The following is a 23,262-nucleotide window of genomic DNA, read 5'->3' on the forward strand; positions in this document are numbered from 1 at the left end:
GTTAGTCTTGGAAAGCAGAGCAATCTTCTAAAGATACACAGGAAGGGACCTGAAAGGGTCTTTTGGTACTGTGCTCTCGATCTAGATTTACCATCATGAGAGAGGAAAACAACCACCTTCTGCTGTCCAGGGTGCCTTACTAAAGGAAGGAAGCCACCCCTTACCTGGATATCATAGCAGAGAATCCTGCACATAGCATCGATGTGGTCAGTGTACCCACGAAGGCATCCACAAAGCCTGCCTTCTCATGATCTCCTAAAGAAGATCATCAAATCAAGTCTGGTAATCGATTTTTAAAGAACATGAAGTTCTGGGGCAATTTTACTTCTTAGAATTAAAGATCGCAAATTTTTTTTTTAGGATAAAAATTTTGCTCCCCCATTTGTGTTTATAATGGTTTTGTGTGACAGAAAATTCGCACATTAAATTTAGGTACACAAATATATTCTTTAACTGCATTATAAGAATGATTTTTATTCTTCAGGTAATACAAAAATGAATCTTTTTAAGAAGGGGAGATCCCCTCTAAGAAAACTTACCTCAAATATTTATCTTTCTGTCATACAGTTCCTTTAAAGGGGGAGAATGTGTCTCTCCATATCGAATGGAAAGGTTAGAGATCGTGGGAAACATAGCTCATTATGAAACGAGAGAATGTTGAATGACAATCCTAGCACAGCATTAATTTTCAACCACCCTCAAAACCAAAACCAAACAAACAAAACAACAAATGCAAAGCAAAAACATATAAAGACAAAGGTAAAAACACTTATATGGACTTCTAAGGCCACTAAAATAACTCATTTCAGGATTGCCTCAAAGCTTAGGATGATACATGCCACGGTATTTTGCAGAATATGATTTATGCGGTCATAGTAGTTTAAATAAACCCTGAGAGATTTTAGTTCTCACTATTTAATGTGGATGCGTGAGTCAGTCAGAGGGTGGGGACTCCTTAAACCCTAGGAACCTCACGGTGGGTACTGATTGATGGAGATATTCAGACATTTGAACCCACGCAGTGCCTCACGGGTCCTTGCCTCCTGAAGCCAGTTCACTCTTCAAAATGGTACCAAAAGAGCAGTCACTGAGTACTTTAAGTGGTAACTCTTTGGGTCAAAAACACTAGTGAAGGGCTGTGTGACATCGGGACTGCTTGGACATGGGAGACAAGAGATGAGCTGCTCATTAAACTCTAGCGGTTCTAGATCATAGGCTGATGTATCTTATTCCTAGTCATTTCCATCACCTAGCAATGGGCTTGGCTCATAGTATGTGTTCCCATAGAAATACCAAATGAATTGATGCAGAGGCTCTGAAAGCTGAGCAGAACAGGCAGGAAGGGGGAAACAAACTGGTATTTTATTGAAGTACCTCCCACACACCAGACATGTTCTTCTTATTCCACGTGAACCCAAGATCTTTTTTTTTTTTTAAATATTTTTTAAATTATATTATGTTAGTCACCATACAGTACATCCCTGGTTTTTTTGTTTTTTTTTTTTTTAAAGATTTTATTTATTTATTTGACAGAGATAGAGACAGCCAGCGAGAGGGAACACAGCAGGGGAGTGGGAGAGGAAGAAGCAGGCTCATAGCGGAAGAGCCTGATGTGGGGTTCGATCTCCACAACACCGGGATCACGCCCTGAGCCGAAGGCAGACGCTTAACCGCTGTGCCACCCAGGCGCCCCCATCCCTGGTTTTTGATGTGAAGTTCCATGATTCATTAGTTGTGTGTAACACCCAGTGCACCATGCAATATGTGCCCTCCTTACTATCCATCACCAGCCTATCCCATTCCCCCACCCCCCTCCCCTCTGAAGCCCTCAGTTTGTTTCTCAGAGTCCACAGTCTCTCATGCTTCATTCCCCCTTCTGATTACACCCCCTTTCTTTATCCCTTTCTTCTCCTACCGATCTTCCTAGTTCTTATGTTCCATAGATGAGAGAAACCATATGATAATTGTCTTTCTCTGCTTGACTTATTTCACTTAGCATTATCTCCTCCAGTGCTGTCCATGTTGCAGCAAATGTTGAGAAATCGTTCTTTTTGATAGTTGAATAATATTCCATTGTATATATGGACCACAACTTCTAATCCAGTCATCTGTTGAAGGGCATCTCGGTTCCTTCCACGATTTAGCTATTGTGGACAGAGCTGCTATGAACGTTGGGGTGCATATGGCCCTTCTCTTCACTACGTCTGTATCTTTGGGGTAAATACCCAGTAGTGCAATGGCTGGATCATAGGGTAGCTCAATTTTTAACTTTTTAAGGGACCTCCACACTGTTTTCCAGAGTGGCTGTACCAACTTGCATTCCCACCAACAACGTAGGAGGGATCCCCTTTCTCCACATCCTCTCCAACAATTGTTGTTTCTTGTGTTGTCAATTTTTGCCATTCTAACTGGCGTAAGGTGGTATCTTAGTGTGGTTTTGATTTGAATTTCCCTGATCACGTAACCCAAGATCTTATCCCCCACTTTATAGATAAGCCAGGACCGGAGAGGTAAAGTGACTTGCCCAGTGTCCAATAGCTGGTCAATAGAGGATTCACACTCAAGATTGACCCAGGACCCTATCCATTCTGTATATATTCTCTTTATTCCCTCATTGATGAAACAGTTTTATGGAGAAAGGGCTACTCTCCTAGGGGTATCTGTCAGTGGGCCTCTTGTTTTTTCCCAGCAAGCAGAGAGCTAAGGAATTTACTCTCAAAGGCATGAGGTTAAAAATTCCAGTTGTGGTCTTCATAAGGAAAACAAAGTGCCTTGAAAACACAAATAAGGAGACTGTCCTATGAATGTGCTTCAGGGCTTCCAAGGGGACTCATTAAAGGCACCGTTTGGGTTCACATGTCTGAATATCTACACAAATAAGTACCCAAACAACCTTAAGTTATCTGAGTCACAGTATAAACACGACACACAAGAAGAAGAAGAATGTGTACTGGTGATAGCTTAAAGGTCAGGCTGGGTCTCAATGACACCCAGAAAAACATCTGTGCTCTTAACGACGGGGCACCCATCAAACTATGCCCTTCGCTTCACAATTCATCTAAACTAACTCACCCAGGTCCCTCCACATACTCTGTCCATCTCCTCAGCATGCTTATTATACATTTCTCTATCTACTTTGCTTGGTATAAATTAATTATCTGCATATCAAAATATACCTCTTATATTTTAATTGCAACATCCACAAAAGTGGGTTTATCAACTATTTCTTATTATGCCTGTTGCAAAGTTCATCTGCAAACAAAATAAAGCTTGCTGAGTTAAAAGTAGTGGATAAGCCTCCATATGAATACTGGGAAATGAAAATAAGCATGCAAAAAATATCTGTGTTGCAAGAAAAACTGGTTGCTCATCATTTTGCTGGTTTAATTTTGTTTTGTTTCACTTTTAATATATGACTTCAGTGATTCCCTGTCAACCAAAGCCATGCTTCTTAACACAGGAATCATACCCTGAGGGATCATTTACTTTATTGCAAAGTTTTGGGGAAATTTTTAATGTTAAAATAACCATTTGTGTGTAAACGAACAGGATAAAAAAAATCATGTGATTTTAAAGATATAATATGGAACTCCCTAAAAAATGGATACCTGTGGTAAATTTTATAGCCAAAAGAATGCCATTTAAAAAAAACAGACTCTATTTTCATTTATTTTTAAAGATTTTATTTTTTTAAAGTAATCTCTGCACCCAATGTGGAGCTCAAACTTACAACCCCGAGATCAAGAGTCACATGCTCTACTGACTGAGCCAGCCAGGCATCCCTAGACTTTATTTTTATTTTTTTAAAGTAGGCTCCACACCCAGCATGGAGCCCAATGTGGAACTTGAACTCATGACACTGAGATCAAGACCAGAGATGAGATCAAGAGTCAGATTCTTTACCAACTGAGCCACCCAGGCGCCCCCTAGACTTTATTTTCAAAAGCAGTTTTAGGTTTCCTTAAAAGTTGAGCAGAAAGTACAGAGTTCCCATATATCCTTTTCCTGTCCTCCCTTTTCCTGACCCCTGAAACACACACAACTTCCCCTATTATTAACTTGAATTTCCCCTATTATTAACACTTGCATTAACATGCTATGTTTGTTATAAAACTGATGAACCAGTATTGATACATTATTATCCCCAGTTTGCATTCCAGTTCATTCTTGGTGTTGTACATTCTGTGGTTTTGACAAATGCATAATGTCCATGTATCCACCATTACAGAATCATACAGAATAGCTTTACTGCCCTAAACATCCCCTGCGCTCCACTTACACATCCCTCCCTCTTCCCCCACAGAATGCTATGTTTTTGCTGTCCTCTTCTTTTAAGGGCATATGAGTTGAAAAGCAGGAGAAACCCTGACCTTCTTATATTATATAGATATAAACAAAATGTTTTACCATGGCTTTCAAGGCCCTCCCTGACACAGTCCTAACTTACTTTCTCAGTCTTATTTTCCACTAGTGATCACAGACCCCACTCCCATTCTTGGCATACCCTGTGGTCAGGCATATCATACTATTTGCCCAGGTTAAATATGCTCTGCATTTTCTAGTCTGCTTATCTTTGTTCATGCCAAGGCTGTTCTGTCTTGTTCCCATCCCTCATCGCTGCGTGTCACAATCCCTCTGTCTTTCCCACAGCGGGACATCCCACAGTATCCAAATGCTACTTTCTCCAGGAAACCTTCCATGAAGTCTCCAGCTTAAAAACACTCCCCATTCTTTGCATCCCCACAGCTCTTTGTACCTCTCTTTTACCATTGACAGAATTATTTGGATAAATATCTCTGCTATCAGATTTCAAGTTCTAAATGGACGGTGTCTTGGTATTCTGTTTTCCCTTTAGTCCTTATGCATAGTTGTTGTTTACTAAATGTTTACCAACTGAACGATCATTCGTTTTTATGTGAAAATGTAAAAAAAAAAAAAAATAGGGGCGCCTGCTGGCTTAGTCGGTGGAGCATGTGATTCTTGATCTCAGGGTTGTGAGTTCAAGCCCCACATTGGGTGTAGAGATTACTTAAAAAGTAAATAAAAATTAAAATAGTGGTGCCTGGTGGCTCAGTTGGTTAAGTGTCCAGCTCTTTGTTTCGGCTCAGGTCGTGATCTCAGGATCGTGGGATCGAGGCCCGCGTTGGGCTCTGCGCTGGGTGTGAAGCCCGCTCAAGGTTCTCTGTCTTCTCTCTCCCTCTCTCTCTGCCCTTCCCCCCTACTCATGCTTGCTCTCTCTCTCTAAAATAAATAAATCTTTTTAAAAAATTAAAATAAAAAAGAAAACATGTAGAAAATGTTTACAAAAATAAAAGGGAAAAATAAAGATACTTTCTCAAGGTTTAGTTTTGCTAAGACTTATACTCCCCTAGAAAAGATGATAATCTTCAGTATTACAAATAAAATACAATTTAAACTGTAACTCCTCCCTTTAACTAAGTGTATTCAGTTTTTCTCTTGATAATTTGAGGAGCAAGATTAGGGTCTTATAAAGCTCCCCCCCCACATAGAAAAGACAATGTAAGAAAGAAAAACAGCTTGCCTCTTCATCTCTAAGAAAACATATTACTCAAATACACATTTTCCTTTCCCCCTCTCCCTTCTCCCTGTTCTTTTTATTCTGGGACATCTTGACCTAAACAATATGACTCCATGAGCCATAGTTACTGGGAGGCACAGTGGTTCCCTAGACATTTTACTTTATTTTGACTCAGAGATGGGTCCAGGGAGCCTGCTTCTAATTTTGTCTCTAGAAAACATAAGCTACTGTTTCTGCCAAGCTGTAAGTCGAGGTGTTTTTTGTTACTCCGTGTAATTACCCATGAAAGAACAAATGAACAAAATATTTGCATGAACAACAGTCCTTCTGAGGGATAAATAACACTGTCTTAACTTTCCAGCTGGGTGACAGGAATGGGTTGCATCGGGGTTTATCCATCAATTTCAGAACCTTAAGTGTGTTTCAAGCAAAAGTCTTTAGGCAGACACTGAACAAGGACGTGAATTGGTGCCATTTATCTTAGACCTTCAAACTTGGCTTTACACTGTATTATAGTCAATGAGTAGACTTTGCATAATACTCTGAAATATAATGTATTTCAAACAAAAATATAACCAATATCAGGCCAAAACAAAGTAACCTCTCTAACTGGAAATGCAGCATTATTTGGGAATATGGAAGTGGGCCAGGAAAGATGGTAATGTATAAAATCAAGCCCCAGAACTACATGGTTTACCTTTGGGGTCCAATATATTGGTCCAGTATAATTGCTGCCCCTTAAGAAAAGGAGGATTTCTACTACAATTTCTGGGGAAATGCTGCATCACCTTACTACATTATTAGCTAATTACACTAGCTAATATTAATAGAACCCTAAATCTTTGCTAAGTATTGTGCCAAAAACAACACTTGGGCCATCTCATTTACACCTCACAACAATGTTATGAGGTAGGTGCACTTATAATTCTCCTTAGAGAACAGGAAACTGAGGCACAGACATGGAAGTAGGTAACTTGCCTAAGAACACAGTTACTAAGGAACAGAGCTGGACTGTGAACCCAGGTGGTCAAAAACTCCATAACCTGCACACTTAGCTTTCTAAGCTTTTTTCCTTGACTTTCTAAATTGGTTAGAAAAAGCAAATGTCGGGGCGCCTGGGTGGCTCAGCCGTTGGGCGTCTCCCTTCGGCTCAGGGTGTGATCCCCGCATTCTGGGATCGAGCCCCACATCAGGCTCCTCCGCTGGGAGCCTGCTTCTTCCTCTCCCACTCCCCCTGCTTGTGTTCCCTCTCTCGCTGGCTGTCTCTCTCTCTGTCAGATGAATAAATAGAATCTAAAAAAAAAAAAAAAAAAAGAAAGAAAGAAAGAAAGAGAAAAAGCAAATGTCTTCCTGATCGTCTCGTTCTATCCTAAACAACAATTAATCTCAACAAACCTTCAGTGAACACCTAGGATATGCCAGGTACGGGGAGCTGGGAACACACTATGAAGACTGAGTAATTATCATATAAAAGCTTCACTGGAGAAAGGTATTCAGCTGTGCAGCAAGGGAGGTGCCAGAAAAAAGCCTTTCATGGATTCTCTAAAACTTAAGGAAGTGGCCTTAAAGATTTTTTCAATCTCTTCTAATTTGTCTCAGTTTAACGTCACAGTACTCATCAATACAGTCCTAGGTTATTTATCCAGTCCCTCCTACTGATTCATGCAAATCGTTTTGCAGTGTAAATTGACCTGGGAATTTTCTAATTGAAGTCCTCTCCCATGATGGTGGCTGATATCCAGAGACAAAAATCATCCTGAAATAGAAGAGTGGCAAAGGCCTTTTTGAAAAGTCCCTCATTTGACAGATGAAGGGAATGAGAGAAATGATTTGCCCATGAACACGGTCAGGGGCTGACCAAAGGAGAATCCAGGTTTTCTGTCTCCTACCCTAGCATTCTCTGCACCCCATTAGGAAGATGTTACTGTATGTAAATATGTTGAAAATGGGACTTTTAACCTATGCCAATTTTCATAGATCTAGATTTTGGGGGGTCTTGATATATAGGAATGACATCATATTTATGAAGGAAAGAAGTCTCATGCAAGTACCCATTTACTGGATGGAAAACTAGCATAAAATCACCTGTAACAGAATTTGTTTCTAACAAAAATTAATAAAATCTGAATTCACCAAAAGTTTAGGGAATAGTCTAATAAAGTGAGCACAGATCATTTTACATAATAAATACAGGCATACATAATTTATTTGTTTATTTTTTGTGGTTCTGAACATTCACAGTGAAGATTCACAGTGAGCCAGTTATTATGCCAGATGGCCTGGGTTTGAATCTTGACCTAGTGCTTGCCAGTTTTGTGATCTCTTTACACCTAATTAGCCCATTTGTAAAATAATACTGCCTACCTCAGAGAGGTGTTGTGAAGATTAAATTAGATAATATATATAAAGCACCTAACATAGGGCCACTTAGTAAGTTTGCAATAAATATAATTATTGGCAGCAGTAGTACTTCTTATACATATCAGTAACCAGAGTACTAGAATCATGTAAAAGGTGGGCTAACAGCCTCCAACGCTACCACTAGGGGACAGGAAGAGGAAGAAACACCAGCAAAGTCCTATTGTTCAAACAGGACTACGCCTTGAACAGATGTCCTGTTTTAAAGACCTCTGGAAAAGGAGTCCACAGCTTCTCCTGGTTACTCATTCCAATGCTTAATTGCTCTTTCGTAGCCAGGAAAGTCTAGGTCTTATCTGGCTTTTCTCCAACTGTGTTATACATATGTTAATGATGTTCCTTTTAAAATAATTAAAAAGAAAAAAATTTGGTGAACAAATAAATTTAGGAAATGCTAGGTCAAACAAGGTTAAATAGGCTTATGCAGAACTTCTTAAGGCTCATATGCTAATAGTTCATGAGAATGTACAAAGGAGAGGGAAGGCAAAATCTGCAACATTTGCAGAGTTTCACATTTGACAGAATAGTTGGGGAAGTGATGGTCTAACCTATGTTGGAGTTTGTTACTTTCCCCCCCATTTTCTAAACATACTTATTAGCTACCATCTTCTATTTGCCCATTACCACTTGCACTTGAAAAGTGCTATTAAGCTGTCCCTCAGGTTTTCCTTAATTTTAGAGTGGCCAAGGGCAAAGATTTACATTGGTTAAAACAACAAGACCCAAGAAAGAAAGGATTTCTTAAACCGTGCAGAAGGAATCACTATAAAGACTAACGCTCTTTTTATAGAGACCCTCCGAAAATCCTCCAGACCGGGTGGGGGGTGGGGGTGGGCAAGCCCATATAAAGGATAAGAACCAGAATGGCAGCGAACAGCTTAACAGCAACACCAGAAGCCAGAAAATCAATACAGCAAGGTCTTCAAAATTCAAAGAAAAAATTATTATTTCCAACTTGGGATTTTAGACTCAGCCAAACAAATCTTCACTCAAGAGTACGAGCAGAAAGGCATTTCAGAAATAGAGGACCTCAAAACAAAGTCACCCCACCCCAGGTACTCTTTCTGAGAGGTCCACACCAGAACAAAAGGAAAACATAGGATCGAGGACACAAAGGACCTAAAAACAGAAGGGGTAAAAGGAAGACCCAGGACAACAGATCCTGAGCAGCCTGGATAGAATAAAATGGGAAGATGAAGAAGGCCATATGAGATTACCCAACAAATCAGAGTGCCTGGTATATATGACCGCTAAGTGACAGTTTTTATTACTGTCAGAGAGTTGGAGAAAGAACAAGTGACAGTTCTGGAAAAGGAACAATAAAATTGAACAACTTCTTCTTTTTTTTTTTTTAAGATTAATTTATTTATTTGAGAGAGAGAAAGAGGGAGAGAGCATGAGCTGGGGGAAGGGCAGAAGGAGAGGGACACGAGGGCCTCCACTGAGCAGGGAGCCCAGTGCGGGGCTCGATCCCAGGACCCTGAGATCATGACTTGAGCCAAAGGCAGATGCTCAACCAACTGAGCCACCCAGGTGTCCTGAACAATTTCTAAGTTAAAAAAAAAAAAACCCTCCAGAAAAATAAACAGCTATTAAGGATGGGAAACAGAACAGTAGTATACTGCGTGGCTCAACTGGAAGCAGTACTTTCAGAGTGAATACGGTGCAAACGCGGACAACTGAGTTCACTGAAAACTACAAATACATGTGAAGATGGCAGGAAGGACAAGTGTGTGTTTTGGGAAAATGGGTGTGGTGGTGAAGAGCTAACTTCTTATCTCGCACTGTAGGAAGTCCATGGGGAATGAATACAACTTTTAAAATAGCAGCACACCACATGTTATTTTAAAGATGTAGATGTAAATTATAGGAGAAATGTTTAAAGGAATTAAAAATGACTGTTTCTGAGGAATAGGAACTGGGGACTGAGGGTTGGTGTTCTTCATGAAAAGCTTTATCCTGACTTTTAAAACTAGGTAGAAGTCTTACTTTCGTAAAAGTAAAAATTAAGCTAAGTATCTTTTTGTTGTAGTGCTTTCCCATGATTTCACTGAACAGAGGGAATAAATATATTCCTTGCATGTTTCTCAGTCCTCTTAAAAGGAATTATCATGCAATAAAAAACCTGGAAAAGTAGAGAAAATTTTAAGGGAGTTTCAAGTAAAATAAAGGAAAATCAGAAAATATTTTTAATGCTTATCAACAGTTGGTTGTCCTTTTGGCTCAAGCATTTAAAAAAAATTCTATCAATTCATTTCTTTTCCTTCACTGGTATCACGGATTTTGATCAGGAAAGCAGGAAAAAGACTCTGGATCTCATTAGCAGAAGTACAACTTAATAATAGATAAAAATTTTGAAGTACTTACATGACAGAGATTATACCTTAAAACCATTACATGTGTAATTTATAATTTATTAATGTATATATGTATAATTTATAAATGTATACATACATGTAATTTACATCTATGAATAGTCCTATGGGTTATATACAATTATTATCACCACTCAATGGATTGAAAACATTAGACAGAAAGGGGTTAAGTGCAGGGAGCCTGGGTGGCTCATTTGGTTAAGCATCTGACTCTTGGTTTCAGCTCAGGTCATGATCTCAGGATCCTGGGATTGAGACCCACCTTAAGCCCCACATTGGGCTCCCTGCTCAGCGCAGAGACTGTTTAACCCCTTTCTCTTTCCTTCTGCTCATACTCTCTTTCTCAAATAAAATAAAAATCTTAAAATAAAATCTTAAAACTTAAAGAGGTTAAGTGCCTTGCCTGATGTCATACAGGTAACAGGTATTGGGATTTGAATCCTGTTGTGATTTCTCAGAATAGAGAATCTCTTACTCTGGACACCATGAATTAAGAAAAGGATTAGAAATGGATTCTTTGCTGTGTCGTTTGTTTCTTCAATGCAAAAAAATATATTTTCATTCTGTTGTCTTCTTAGACTATATCAAAACCCAAATCCAATGCTTCTGTGGTTTGGTTCCCTGCTGATACTCCCACTGGTAACTCTGGCGGAGGCTGAAGCATTCCAATATGGAACCGTATATGTACTTTTCCTTATAATGAGCCAGAAGGTCTCATAACAAATTTTCAAATTCAGATCAACAAAGGGCCTATCATCAGCTTTTAGAGAAGGCCATGTGTACTTATGTTTTTCAAAAGTTCATTTTCTCTTGCGTAGGTCACATCTTGTTTGGATAGCTTGCTTAATCCAGTCCTGAGATGTCAGGAGACAGGAAAGATTACAGGATCATGCCCTCATCCACAGCCATCATTTCTGCTTCCTGAGCTGGAGATTCATGTCTTCTTTTTCACCATGGTCAAACTGACTCAAGCTTGGTTCTTTTGCTGAAACTACCTTCACGTGTTTCTAAAGGCAAACTTATTAGTAATTGAGTCAACACTAAACCTAAGTCTGTTGAACAGCTAATTACTCTGGTTTAATTGAAATTCCTACTTTACCAAGCATATACTGGCAGCAAGTGAAGAATGGTGTGGAGGTCAGAAAAAAGAAATTGGAATGTTCTCCCCAGCTAGCTCAGCACATTTTGGTTTTGGCTTTGCAGTGAGAGGGTAATGAAAATGGGAGATAGGAGACGGAGTGGAAAAGAAAAAAATAAGGGAATGATCCAGGAGTTTGTAACTATTCAGAAAGGAGGGGCCACCAAAGAGATGTCAGAGCACTCTTTCTCTTTGCTTTGTCCACCTCTCAAACACTGTCAAGGGCCCTCTTGCAACCAGGAAAAGATAAGGGTGGTAGTAGTTTTAAATAATGCTTTACTACTGAAGCACCTCGAATAGCTTGAAATTATCACAGAATGGAAAAGGACTGTCCTACTCAGAATTGTTTAGTCCGGCAAAATGATGCGGTACACTACACTCCTGTGTACTCTTGTGTTTAATTTACTGTGCCAAGCACTCCTAATGGGAAGACAATGGTCTTAAGCTAAACAAACATGAGAACAAAAGTGTCAAAACAGATGTAGCCAGATTGCCAGTGACTATGGGCTGATTTGCAGATTTTCACTAGGTATACCATATATTATCTCAAAAAATATTACAATGGGGTAATGTGGTATTAAAATATCCATAGAAAACATTTTTCATGTTTCAATACTCCTCCTGAGCTATTACAGCATTATCAAAAATATTCTATATAAAAACATTTGACACAATTCAAAATATTCATGATTTAAAAAAAATATCTTAACTAGGAAGAAAAGGGAACTTCAATAATCTGGTAAAGCACATCCATAAAAAAAAACCAAACAAACAAAAACCTAAAGGAGCCATCATACTTGATGGTGAAATATTTAAAGCTTTCCTTTGAGATCAGGAATGAGATAAGCATACAAGCTATCACTGCTTCTATTCAACAGTGTACTGGAAATCCTATCCAGTGCAACAGAGATGAAAAAAACAAGGATTAGAAAAGAAAACATACAACTAACAATACTCATAAATGACATGATTGTATGTGTGTGTATATACATATATATATCCCATTTCAATTAATAAGAGAATTTAGCAAAGTTGCTGGATATAAGGTCAATCAATATTCAAAAATGAACTGTATTTTTAGAAGCCAGCAACAAACAGAAAATGACATTTTAAAATGAATTTTATAATAGCATCAAAAATATCAAATACCTAGGCGGGAAAAATCTAGCAAAATATGTGTAAGACTGCTATAATGAAAACTCAAAAATATTATTTTTAAAAAAGTATTTAAATAAATGAAGGGATACACTATGTTCATGGACTGGAATACTCAATATTGTAAAACTGTCAATTCTCTCCGTATTTATCTATAGATTCAGAAAAATTCCAATCAAAATACTAGCATTTTTGTGTGGAAAGTGACACTCTGAGTCTAAAATTTATATGGAAATTCAAAGAGCCAAGAATAGCCAAGGCAATCTTGAAGAGAAAAACAGCACTGGAGGATTCTACTACCAGATATTAAACCCAACTATAAAACTACAGTAATTAAGACAATACATCAATTAGTGCAAAGAGACAGACCAATGCAACAGGAGAGCAAGTCCAGAATCAATCCCACAAGAATACGGTTACTTGGTTTACGACCAAGTGTCACTGTAGTGTAGTGGGGAAAGGATGACCCTGTCAGTGTATGAAGTAGGTCAACTATATATCCAAATGGAAAAAAGTGAATCAACCTCTACCTTAAAACATACACAAAAATCAGTTCCATGTGGACTGAAGATCTAAATGTGAAATAGGAAACAAAAGAGTTTTTAAAATAAAAATTAGGATAACGCTTCATCAACCTCAGAGTAGGCAAAGATTTCTTCATAAAACACTTCATGAAAAGCACTAATTAGATAACCTGGACAATAGTTAATATTAGAACTGATTATTAAGTAAATGAAAAAGCAATACACAGTATGGGAGAAGATACCTGCAATATATACATTTAACAAAGTATGATTTATTTTTATTTATTTATTTTTTTGACAAGTTATGCGTTAGAACTCAGTATCTAAACTCATTATCTAAACTCATAAAAATGGGCAAAGGAACAGGCGCTTCACAAAAAAGAATAGCCAAATGGGTAATCAGTATATTTTTAAATTGCTTAAACCCTTTAGTTATCAGAGAAAGAGAAATAAAAACTATAATGTGATACTACCATAAACCCACTAGCACAGCTAAAATGAAAAAGAAAATGTCGAGTACCAGTAAAGATGTGGACCAAGTAGAACATTCAGACACTGCTGGGTGTAAATGGTACAGCCGTGTTGAAAACTGTCCGCTAGGGTCTCTTAAACCTGAACACATGCTATAGCCCATGTGTATGTCTAACAGAAATGTGTACTCTTGTTCACTGAAAGACCTATATGAGAATGTTCCTAGTTGTACTATTTGCAATAATGAAAAATACCTGAATGCCCATCAACAGTAGGATAGATATATTGTGATATATTCACAAAATGAAATGCACTAAAGGAATGAAATGCAATTATACTCAATAATGTGATTAACAAAAAAATGCTGAGCAAAAGAATCCAGACACAAAAGAGTAAACAACGTATGATTCTCTTCATATAAAATCCCAAAACAGGCAAACTAGTCCATCGGTTAGAAATTAGAAGAGTCAGAGGGCCTCCAGAGGGCTGGAACTATTTTGTTTCCTCATCTGAGTGCGAATTACACATTTGCTCGTTTGTGAAAATGATTTACATACCCTTTCTCTATGTATTTTATACTTCAATAAAAAATGTAAACAGGGGTTCTGGGAGTGGAATTTGATAGAAGGAATCATGCAGACCAACCACGTAAGCCAACAAAAACTTTTTTTTTTTTTTTTTTAGATTTTATTTATTTATTCGACAGAGATAGAGACAGCCAGCGAGAGAGGGAACACAAGCAGGGGGAGTGGGAGAGGAAGAAGCAGGCTCACAGCGGAGGAGCCCGATGTGGGACTCGATCCCGGTACGCCGGGATCACACCCTGAGCCGAAGGCAGACGCTTAACCGCTGTGCCACCCAGGTGCCCCCAACAAAAACTTTTTTATTTGTGTTAAAAAGATTGTTATGGAATTTCTAGTGTATTTAAGAATTTTTCTATTCAGAAGTTATAAAATGGCACTAAAATTAGTCTCAAACTATTTTTCTAACTGGCTTCATTGTATAATAAAAGCTAAACACATCTTCAATTAAGGTCCTCAAGTCAGTGTAAACAGGGAAGGAAAAAATTAAAAGGGTGCACATTTTATCCTAAAGAGTATTAAAAATTATGTTTTTGTTTTAGATATGCTTGGCTTATATGTAAGGCCTATTCTGCTTTACAAGAGCCCTGTATTTTTTTTTAAATGCAGGAAATCTTTTCCCAAATACTAATGCCTACATCTGGAGTCCTATGTTTGCGAAGTTAACACGATCAGCTGAGCTGTCTTTTGAAACATTCCATTTAAATGAAAGAAAGTCTGTGGCTTAAACCCAAGTCACCAACTTTATGGTAATTATTTAACTCTTCTTCTATCAACAATCTATTTCATCAACTTTTTTTCTTAGAAGAGTTATCATCATATTTTACTACAGTATATCCTTTCCCAAAGCACCTCCTTGTTTTACTTTTCTTTGGTATTTTCCTTTCTCAGTATCTTAATCTCAGTACATGCTCGATCAGTAATATAAAACCCAAACCATCTCAAATCAAGATAACCAACTGCCTAATACTATGTGCCAGGTATTTTTCAGGCCTCACAAGAAATACACTATAATGTAGTTCTTGACCTTGAGAAGCTTACCAAGGTGAAAGATCTTTGATAACAGAAGGTAGTATAGAGGCCAAACTAGTGATAGAAACAACAAGTGCTCTTGAAATACAGAGGAGAAAAAGGCCAACATGTTCTGAAATAATCTGGGATAACTACATCGTAGAGAAGGGTTTTGAATTTGGAGGACCTTGTGGGACGATTAGGATTTGGATTATTATTGATAAAGATATTCCAAGGAAAAGATATTTGTCTCTACTATCCAGCGTGACCCTTATATTACCTGAGTTACCTTAGGCCTTAATGAGTATGATATCAAAATGATTAAATTTTGTGTTAGGACATATGCTTGCAAACTGGATTGCTTTCTTGGTCAATTGGGTCATCTGTTTGGGTCAATTGTTTGTATCTTGTTATTGGCTAAAGATGTGGTTATATCAGTGGCAAGGAGATTTCTTTGCAAATGCAGAGATTTCTATGTAAATCTGGCCATACTTACATCAAACTGACACATTAGGTTCTTTTCAGCATCATATTTTAGTCAATTAAGCAAACTTACCTAAACGGTCTATATAATAGGTCTAAATTTTTGAAACTAAACTAAAGTCAGGGTTTTAGGTAAAGTTTAAGACAAAAGTAAAGTAATATCCAACAATCTTACATTTAAAATATTTAATTGGCAACGCCAAGTAATGAATGTTTTACTTTTTCCAAAAGAAGGGACTTAATTCAACGAAGTAAGTTGAGCCATGGTGCCCACATGTCTAGAATCTGTGAAGAATATTAGAACTGCTGTTCTGTTCCTGAGTTTTGCCATTGGCTCTTTGCCAAAACAAGAAATTGAACCTGGGTTTCTTTCTTCTGGAACTATGATTAATAATATGTATCTATCAGATAATACCTAAGTATTCTGGGGAAAAATGCTAAGGAAAAGATTGTAAGCAAATAAGAAGTAAGTCTGACTCAGGGCGCCTGGGTGGCTCAGTCGTTGAGTGTCTGCCTTTGGCTCAGGGCGTGATCCCAGAGTCCTGGGATCGAGCCCCACATCAGGCTCCTCTGCTGAGAGCCTGCTTCTTCCTCCCCCATACCTCCTGCTTGTGTTCCCTCTCTCGCTGGCTGTCTCTCTCTCTCCGTCAAATAAATAAATAAATAAAATATTAAAAAAAAAAAAAGAAGTAAGTCTGACTTAATTAATTATAGTAATAGAAAACTTTTGATAGCATGGATAAAGAAAATCTATATTGCCCCAAAGTTGTAACTTCCATTTTAGGGGTGAGAAGAAAAAACAAACATTTGTTGGGCACCTTTTACATATCAGGCCCTGTGCTAAGTGTTTCATACATTGGATATTGGTAACTTAATCAAATAAGTTGCTTTTCTTAGCACTGCAAGCAAGTAAGTCTCTTAAAAGTTCAAATGAGTACTGGAAGTATCAAAAGGTAGGCAGACTTACAAAAGAAGCCAGGCATTTGGATAATTCACAAACTGTGATATTCAAATTAATATTCAAGTAATATTCAACTAATGATAATTCAAACCAGTGGAGGGATATGATGCAAATAATTGTACAAGAAGTCATTCAAAATAGATTTGTACCTGGTTTTTAACATTTATGATTGTTGGCTTGTTTATATCAGCATGGGTTTTAGAGTAATGTTAGCATGTACACTAAACTTCTGTTTTTACTTATCGAACATATTTCTAGTGCCTGACCTCAGGAGCTGGCGAGGTATAGCAGCAGGTCAGCTTGGTATTAATACGTCAACAGTAAGAGCTTATTAGATACCCAATATATGTTAGATACTTGTGGAATAAAGAAGAGAATAAAACATGGGTCTTGGGGCACCTGGGCGGCTCAGTTGGTTAAGTGTCTGCCCTCGGCTCAGGTCGTGATCCCGGGGTCCTGGGATCGAGCCCCATGTCAGGCTCCCTGCTCAGCGGAGAGCCTGTTTCTCCCTCTCTCTGCCTGCCGCTCTGCCTACTTGTGCTCTCTATCTATCTCTCTGTCAAATAAATAAAATCTTTAAAAAAAGATAAAACATCGGTCTTATCCTCAACAACTATAATTTCGATTAGGGGAATATATGAAACAGAAAATAGTATCAGGCAGTCTCCAACTAAGGGCTAAACAGTGTGATACAGACCAACACAGAAAAGAGGATGTTATTCTTTCATTTTAACAAGTATTAATAAACCGGCCATTTACCAAATATGTCCTAGGCATTTGGGATATACCAGTGCGTGAGCACACTAGACAAAGACCTCTGCCTTTATGGGGTTAATATGTTAGTGTGAGAAAGTGGACAATAAATACAATAGATGAGTAAATTATACATTATGTTAGAAGATGATGAATACTTTAGAAATAAAACTATGGTGCAGGAGGAGGGAAAGGGCGGTGGGGAGGACAGATAATTCAACAACAGCAGGGGTAGAGGCAGTCCTTACTAGAAGTGAGATCTGAGCCAAGATTAGAAGGAGCTGACAAGAAGATGTCAGAGGACGAGGGTTCAAGGAAGGAGCAAGAACTAGAGAAAATGCACTAAGGCAGGAGCATGTCTGGAATGTGGGAGGAACAGCAAGGAGGACGGTGTGGCTGGAGCCGACTGAGGAAAGGGCAGAGAGGTGGACCGGATGGGGTGGGAGGTCTGGGGCAGACAGGGCTTCCATCCTAAGTGAAGTGAGGAGCTGCTGTAGGGTTGTGAGCTGAGTGACAGATCTGACTTACATTTTAACGTGATCCCTCTGAATGATGGGCTGAGACAAGGCATTTGGGAGGTGAGGGCAGAGGCAGGACAACCTTTCAAAGAGTGGGACAGCAATCCAGGCAAGAGACAGTGTCTTGGATTAGGGTGCTAACAGTGGAGTGGGGAGAGGAGATATATTCTGAACATACTCTCAGTTTAGAGTTACAAGTAATAGTAATGTATTAAGAGGAGGTCTCGTGTCATGGTGCTTACTTGAACCTGACCTTGAAGGACAGGGAGGATTTGAAAAGGTGGAAGAATTAGGAAAGGCATTCCAGGACGCGGTAGGCTTAGAGGCAAGAGGGAGTCTGGCTTATTCTTGGGACAACGTGATTAGTCCAAGTAGAAAAGGCAGATCATTCTCTGGGGTGTGAAGGGAAATAAAATACACAAAGTGGAAACAGATTATACAGAGCTTTGAAAGTAGGCAGATGTGTTCAGACATCACAACGTTCACTGTGGTGCACTACTTGTATGCAGTAGGTGCTCAATCCATATCAGAAGTCTGATAGGCTTTGAGGACCACATATCTGGCAGATTGGACTGGACGGCTGAAAGTTTCTCATTTAGAAAGTCAACTAAAACGCTGTACAGGAATCCCAGCATGAGGTAATAAGGGATGATATACATGTAGGTAATTGACAGTTGACTGTTCTAAATTTACTTTATAATGCAAACCATTCACCACTTGTGGGCACTTCAATCTTGCATCGGCAAATCTCTTACCTGATAAAAATTATATGGGTCTAAAAAACCGTGTATTCAAATAACCACATGATCTTAATTCTGAGGCTATTGGAGTTGGACGGCAGTTGCTATTAGATGCATATGTAATTCCTGCGTCTCTAAATTAGTTACAGGTGCAGAACTGCATCTACAAAAAAGGTGATCTAGTAGAGGTTTATAGAAACTTAGTTCCATCTAAATGAGTCTGATTCACTATCACATACATTTCTGCAAATACTCAACACTAGGAGATGGACATAGGGCATTCACTGGACAACTTTCTTATGCCGAATTTAAAGATGTCTTAAAGAAGCTAAAATAACAGCACCCATGTCAGTTCTGTTGATTTAATACAATGAAGACATTTACTCTGCTCAGATTTCCTCTGATACAAAGAATATGTGCTTTATAAGAGCTATGATGATTTTAGACTTTCCTAAGGGTTACCTTATTCAAGTTATTGGTGAGAATGTTGACAGAGATAGTAACCTATGACAAACTATCAGAGCTATAAAAATTGTTTTCCATTTGACAACCTATGTTTTACACTGCAATGAACAGTTTAAATGGATAATTGCTGTCAGGTAGCTTTCAAGAGAAGTTGTATTCCTTAGAGATGCCAGGGGAAAAATAAATAAAAAATTTTTTAAAATGCTGTGTTTCCTCGTAAGCATCTAATATACATGACATTTGTTTTTGGTGTTTCCTATAATTCATAATTTGGGGGGAAGTACAAGAGAAAGGACAGTTTTTGGAAACATAGTTAGGAGATTCTCAGAGTCTGGAAATCTAGCAAATCTACTAAGTCCTGGTGATCAGAAAAGAGATATGAATTGTTAAATCGGAGAAATAAATGATAAAATAGAGCCGTACTAAAAAAATTAACATGGACAATAGTAAAATTCTAGAAAAAGGCCCTGAATTATTACTGGTGTGTGATTATGAAATTCAGAGCTGTGTCAATTACCTAAATCTTCATCATAAAGAATATTATAGTCTAAGATAGTTTTTCAACTTCTCAGAGAAGAAAACTTGCAATCATTGCTCTCATTTAGGGCCAAAGAATGATTTCAGCTTTTGGAAATTCAATCTTTTCTGAAACAAACATTAACAAAAGTGGGAGATAACTGCCCCATTTAAAAAAAAAATCAGACAGAAAGATGCTTTCCCTGAGTATGATTATTTCCTTATCAAAACATTCATGGGAGGTCATGCAAAAGCCTCATCTCACTCAAAAACTGCCACTTATTTTGATGCACAAAGAATTGTACAGTTCCCCCCCCCCAGATTCTTTAAAATGGTTCCAATTTAGGACATTATATGTCTTCTATTTCATCCATAAGTGATTAATACCAGAAGACCAAAACAATAAACTCTATATAGGACTTCAGATGTGCTTTCGCAAATATTGTGTCATTTAATCCCTGCAATAACACTGTATTTCTGTTGCTATATGTGGAAATAGAGGGAAGAGAGGATAAATGACTTACTCAATTTCACACGGAACGTACATGGCCAAGACACAACTGGTAGTTACATGCCCTGATACTACCTGGGTCCCTTAAAACCTCTAGAAAGGTGAAAACTTTGGTCAATTATTTAAATGCTTCCAAATATATAGTTGCCTAGAGTCACAGAGACACAGCTTAAGTATCCCTCAATAAAAATGGCGGGCAATCAATCACTCACTCCTATCTCAGAAGAGGCGCTCGTTTCAAAGGATTGTCTATTGCAGCATTTATCATGTCTCCAAGGCATATTTCCATTGCTCAATCAGCTCCAAAGGACAAGCGTGTCATCATCTTTCAATGCTCTGGTGCAACACTTTAAAATTATAGAATTCACACAGGACTGAGTCTGGCACTAAAAGCAGGAGGCATATTCAGCTTGAGTTTGTGGAAGCTTCCCTTTGATCTTGCCAAGTTTTACTAGTAGAAATGGTTTCAGAGCCAGCATGGGGTTACTTGGGGTTACTTGAGGAGCTCATGCTGAAAATAGGGAAATAAGATAAAGGGGGGTGGTGGTCACAGTGATAATGGAGCCCAGGAAAAAGCACAGAACTCCTCTTTGGGCATAGTGGCTACACACATTTTTGAATGTCATGAATATGATCAATATAGCTTGGACATCTGCATCATTCACACTCAACAAACCACTTTTTCTTCAAAGTAGCACTCAGCTACTTGCAACAACCCCCAATCCCACCTTGCCTATAGTAAGGAAGAAGGAGCACCTCAATTAATTACCGTATTAAAGCCAAATACCTAAACTCTACAGTGTTTCATCTCTGATGGCCTCAAATAGTTAATGATGATTATATGTCCAATTACGAGTTTGTCTGTTTGTTTTGGCAAGGGTAGAGTAAATAGTGGTCATCTACAAAATGCAACTGAAGTTAACAACCATAGGTCTTTGCCTTTAGGAATAATATTTTTAAGAGAAAAACAACACTTACGAATAAGAAGTAATCAGAGACTATACAAACAAAAGTTAAATAATTTGTACAATATATAATTTCTTAATTGCTTATAATTCTATTCTGTACCATGTTAATTAAGAAGAAGAGTACTGAGTTAGTCTTTTGGAAGGGATTTGAGACTCAAAACAATTAAACCCAGGGCAAATTCGAGGCATAAACATGTAGGGATTAGTACAGAATGAAATCTAACTTGAATCACATAACTATCTCTTACCATAAACAGTATTTTTCCTCAGTTAACCTAAAATATTTGTCGCACTACATTCTGGACACATTCTTTGCAAACAGACAAAATCACCGAATTTTGACTCAAGAACTATTTCACAGTATAGCTAGGACATTCTGCCCTGATGCAGGCTAAATTGGTAACTGGAGAAAGACAGCAATAATTTTTATGGCTTTTAGAAAAATAGAATAATAGATTTTTATATCCTATAATGAAACCAAACTCCTATTTAAGAGGCTCAGATGACATATATATACTGTATCAAATCACCATCATAGAATGAAATAGTATTTCAGGAAATATTTTTTCTTAATTTTTAAACAGCCTGATGTTGTTGTTTTTTTTTTTTTAAGATTTTATTTATTTATTTGACAGAGATAGAGACAGCCAGCGAGAGAGGGAACACAAGCAGGGGAAGTGGGAGAGGAAGAAGCAGGCTCATAGCGGAGGAGCCTGATGTGGGGCTTGATCCCATAACGCCGGGATCACGCCCTGAGCCGAAGGCAGACGCTTAACCGCTGTGCCACCCAGGCGCCCCTAAACAGCCTGATGTTTCAACAAAAATAATATGTGAATAATATGTTCAAGGTTCAGGCTTCCAGAAAAATTAAAACATTAAAATGTAAAGCCATTCATTTCAACAACGAAGCGACTTAACTGTAATGCTTTAGCACTTATAAAACAAAAATCACACTAGTTAACACAATCTATTTTTATGTGGTATCTATGCGAAAAAAAATAGAAATACAGAAATAAATAAAAGAGAAGCTGTGCTAAGACACTCCAGTAGAAGGAGCTGTAGAAATGAAGAACTTATATTTTGCAGTGGCCAAGAAAGGAATTTTGAAAAATGAGGTATCTGCTTGAATCTTATATGTCTGAGTACAAGTGACAGCTAATCAGTTCCTTAGCACGCAGTAGACATTTAGGGATGTTGTTTTCTTTATGTATAAAATGAAATGCTTGGAAAAGACATTTTCCGAGGCCCCACAATAAATTCTACAAGCATTAGGCACTATGCTAGCTATCCTAAGAAATACAGAGAAGATTGTAAGTTGGTCCTACACCCTGGAAGCATCCGATTCTTTGGGAGAGGTAAAATGTACAAATATCTAGATTTCAAAGTAGAACTAAACATGCTGAGAGAGCTTTAAGAGGAATAAAAGTGCTGTAGGAGGGATAAAAGCTGCCCGAGAGTTATCGACCATATAAGAGTGTAAAACGGGAGAAAAGGACCCCTTGGGAAGTCTAAAAAGACCTTAAGTATATTTGGGAAACACATATAAACCCAGGAAGTAAAAATGAATAGGATTTTTAAAAATATAAATATACCCTTAATGCTTACAATTCAGGAAATGGGAGCCATGCACGGAGATAAGTACGGATACGTTTAGGTTTCTTTTTCCAAGTTCTGATGCTTGTTAGTGAACACTAACACAGCAAACGAGGCATTCAAATCCTGGGCTAACACATCTTCTATTAGAATATAACTTGGAAAATAAACTACAAGAGCAAGTTTACCATTCCATAAATGCCCAAAGTAACCCAATAGCCATATCTGGAATTGACTTTACCTTGTGAAGTGCTTGCAGACAGTGTATCAGCAAAGGAATCGCTTTCTGGGTCAATAAGAGAATCTCCCAGAGTTTCACCCATAACAGCATGGAAGAGGGATTTGCTGTAATTCACACTGATATTTTGTCTATTTCTTGCAAAAGACCAATCCATTAAAAGAAAACGACTTGCAGTAGTAGAACTTGTGAACACAACCAATGAGTTAAGACATTAGTTTCCAAATATTTTGGAGAGGTGGGAATAAACCACAAAGGACCAGGCCTGAATTGGCTGGCACTGTCCTGTTAGAGAGCCAGCTGT

At 38.1% G+C, this 23,262-nt stretch overlaps 1 protein-coding gene across 4 annotated transcripts in view; it reads right to left on the minus strand.

Annotated features, from left to right (window-relative positions):
• The window catches only part of PPARG (peroxisome proliferator activated receptor gamma), a 154,629-nt gene that overhangs the window by 73,876 nt on the left and 57,491 nt on the right, over positions 1 to 23,262 (minus strand). For 2 of the 4 annotated variants that reach the window (XM_040628436.1, XM_008697869.2), the window contains exon 1: positions 22,962 to 23,106. The exons of 1 other annotated variant lie outside the window; for it this stretch is intronic. In XM_040628436.1, the coding sequence (XP_040484370.1) occupies positions 22,962 to 23,043 (82 nt within the window). In that variant the 5' untranslated portion in view covers positions 23,044 to 23,106. Of the gene's footprint in view, positions 1 to 22,961; positions 23,108 to 23,262 lie in introns of those variants that run through there. One more of the 4 variants, XM_040628437.1, reaches the window with a different exon arrangement.

The sequence above is a fragment of the Ursus maritimus genome, unplaced genomic scaffold, assembly GCF_017311325.1.
Source record: "Ursus maritimus isolate PB19 unplaced genomic scaffold, ASM1731132v1 scaffold_14, whole genome shotgun sequence".
Classification (NCBI taxonomy): Eukaryota; Metazoa; Chordata; class Mammalia; order Carnivora; family Ursidae; genus Ursus; species Ursus maritimus.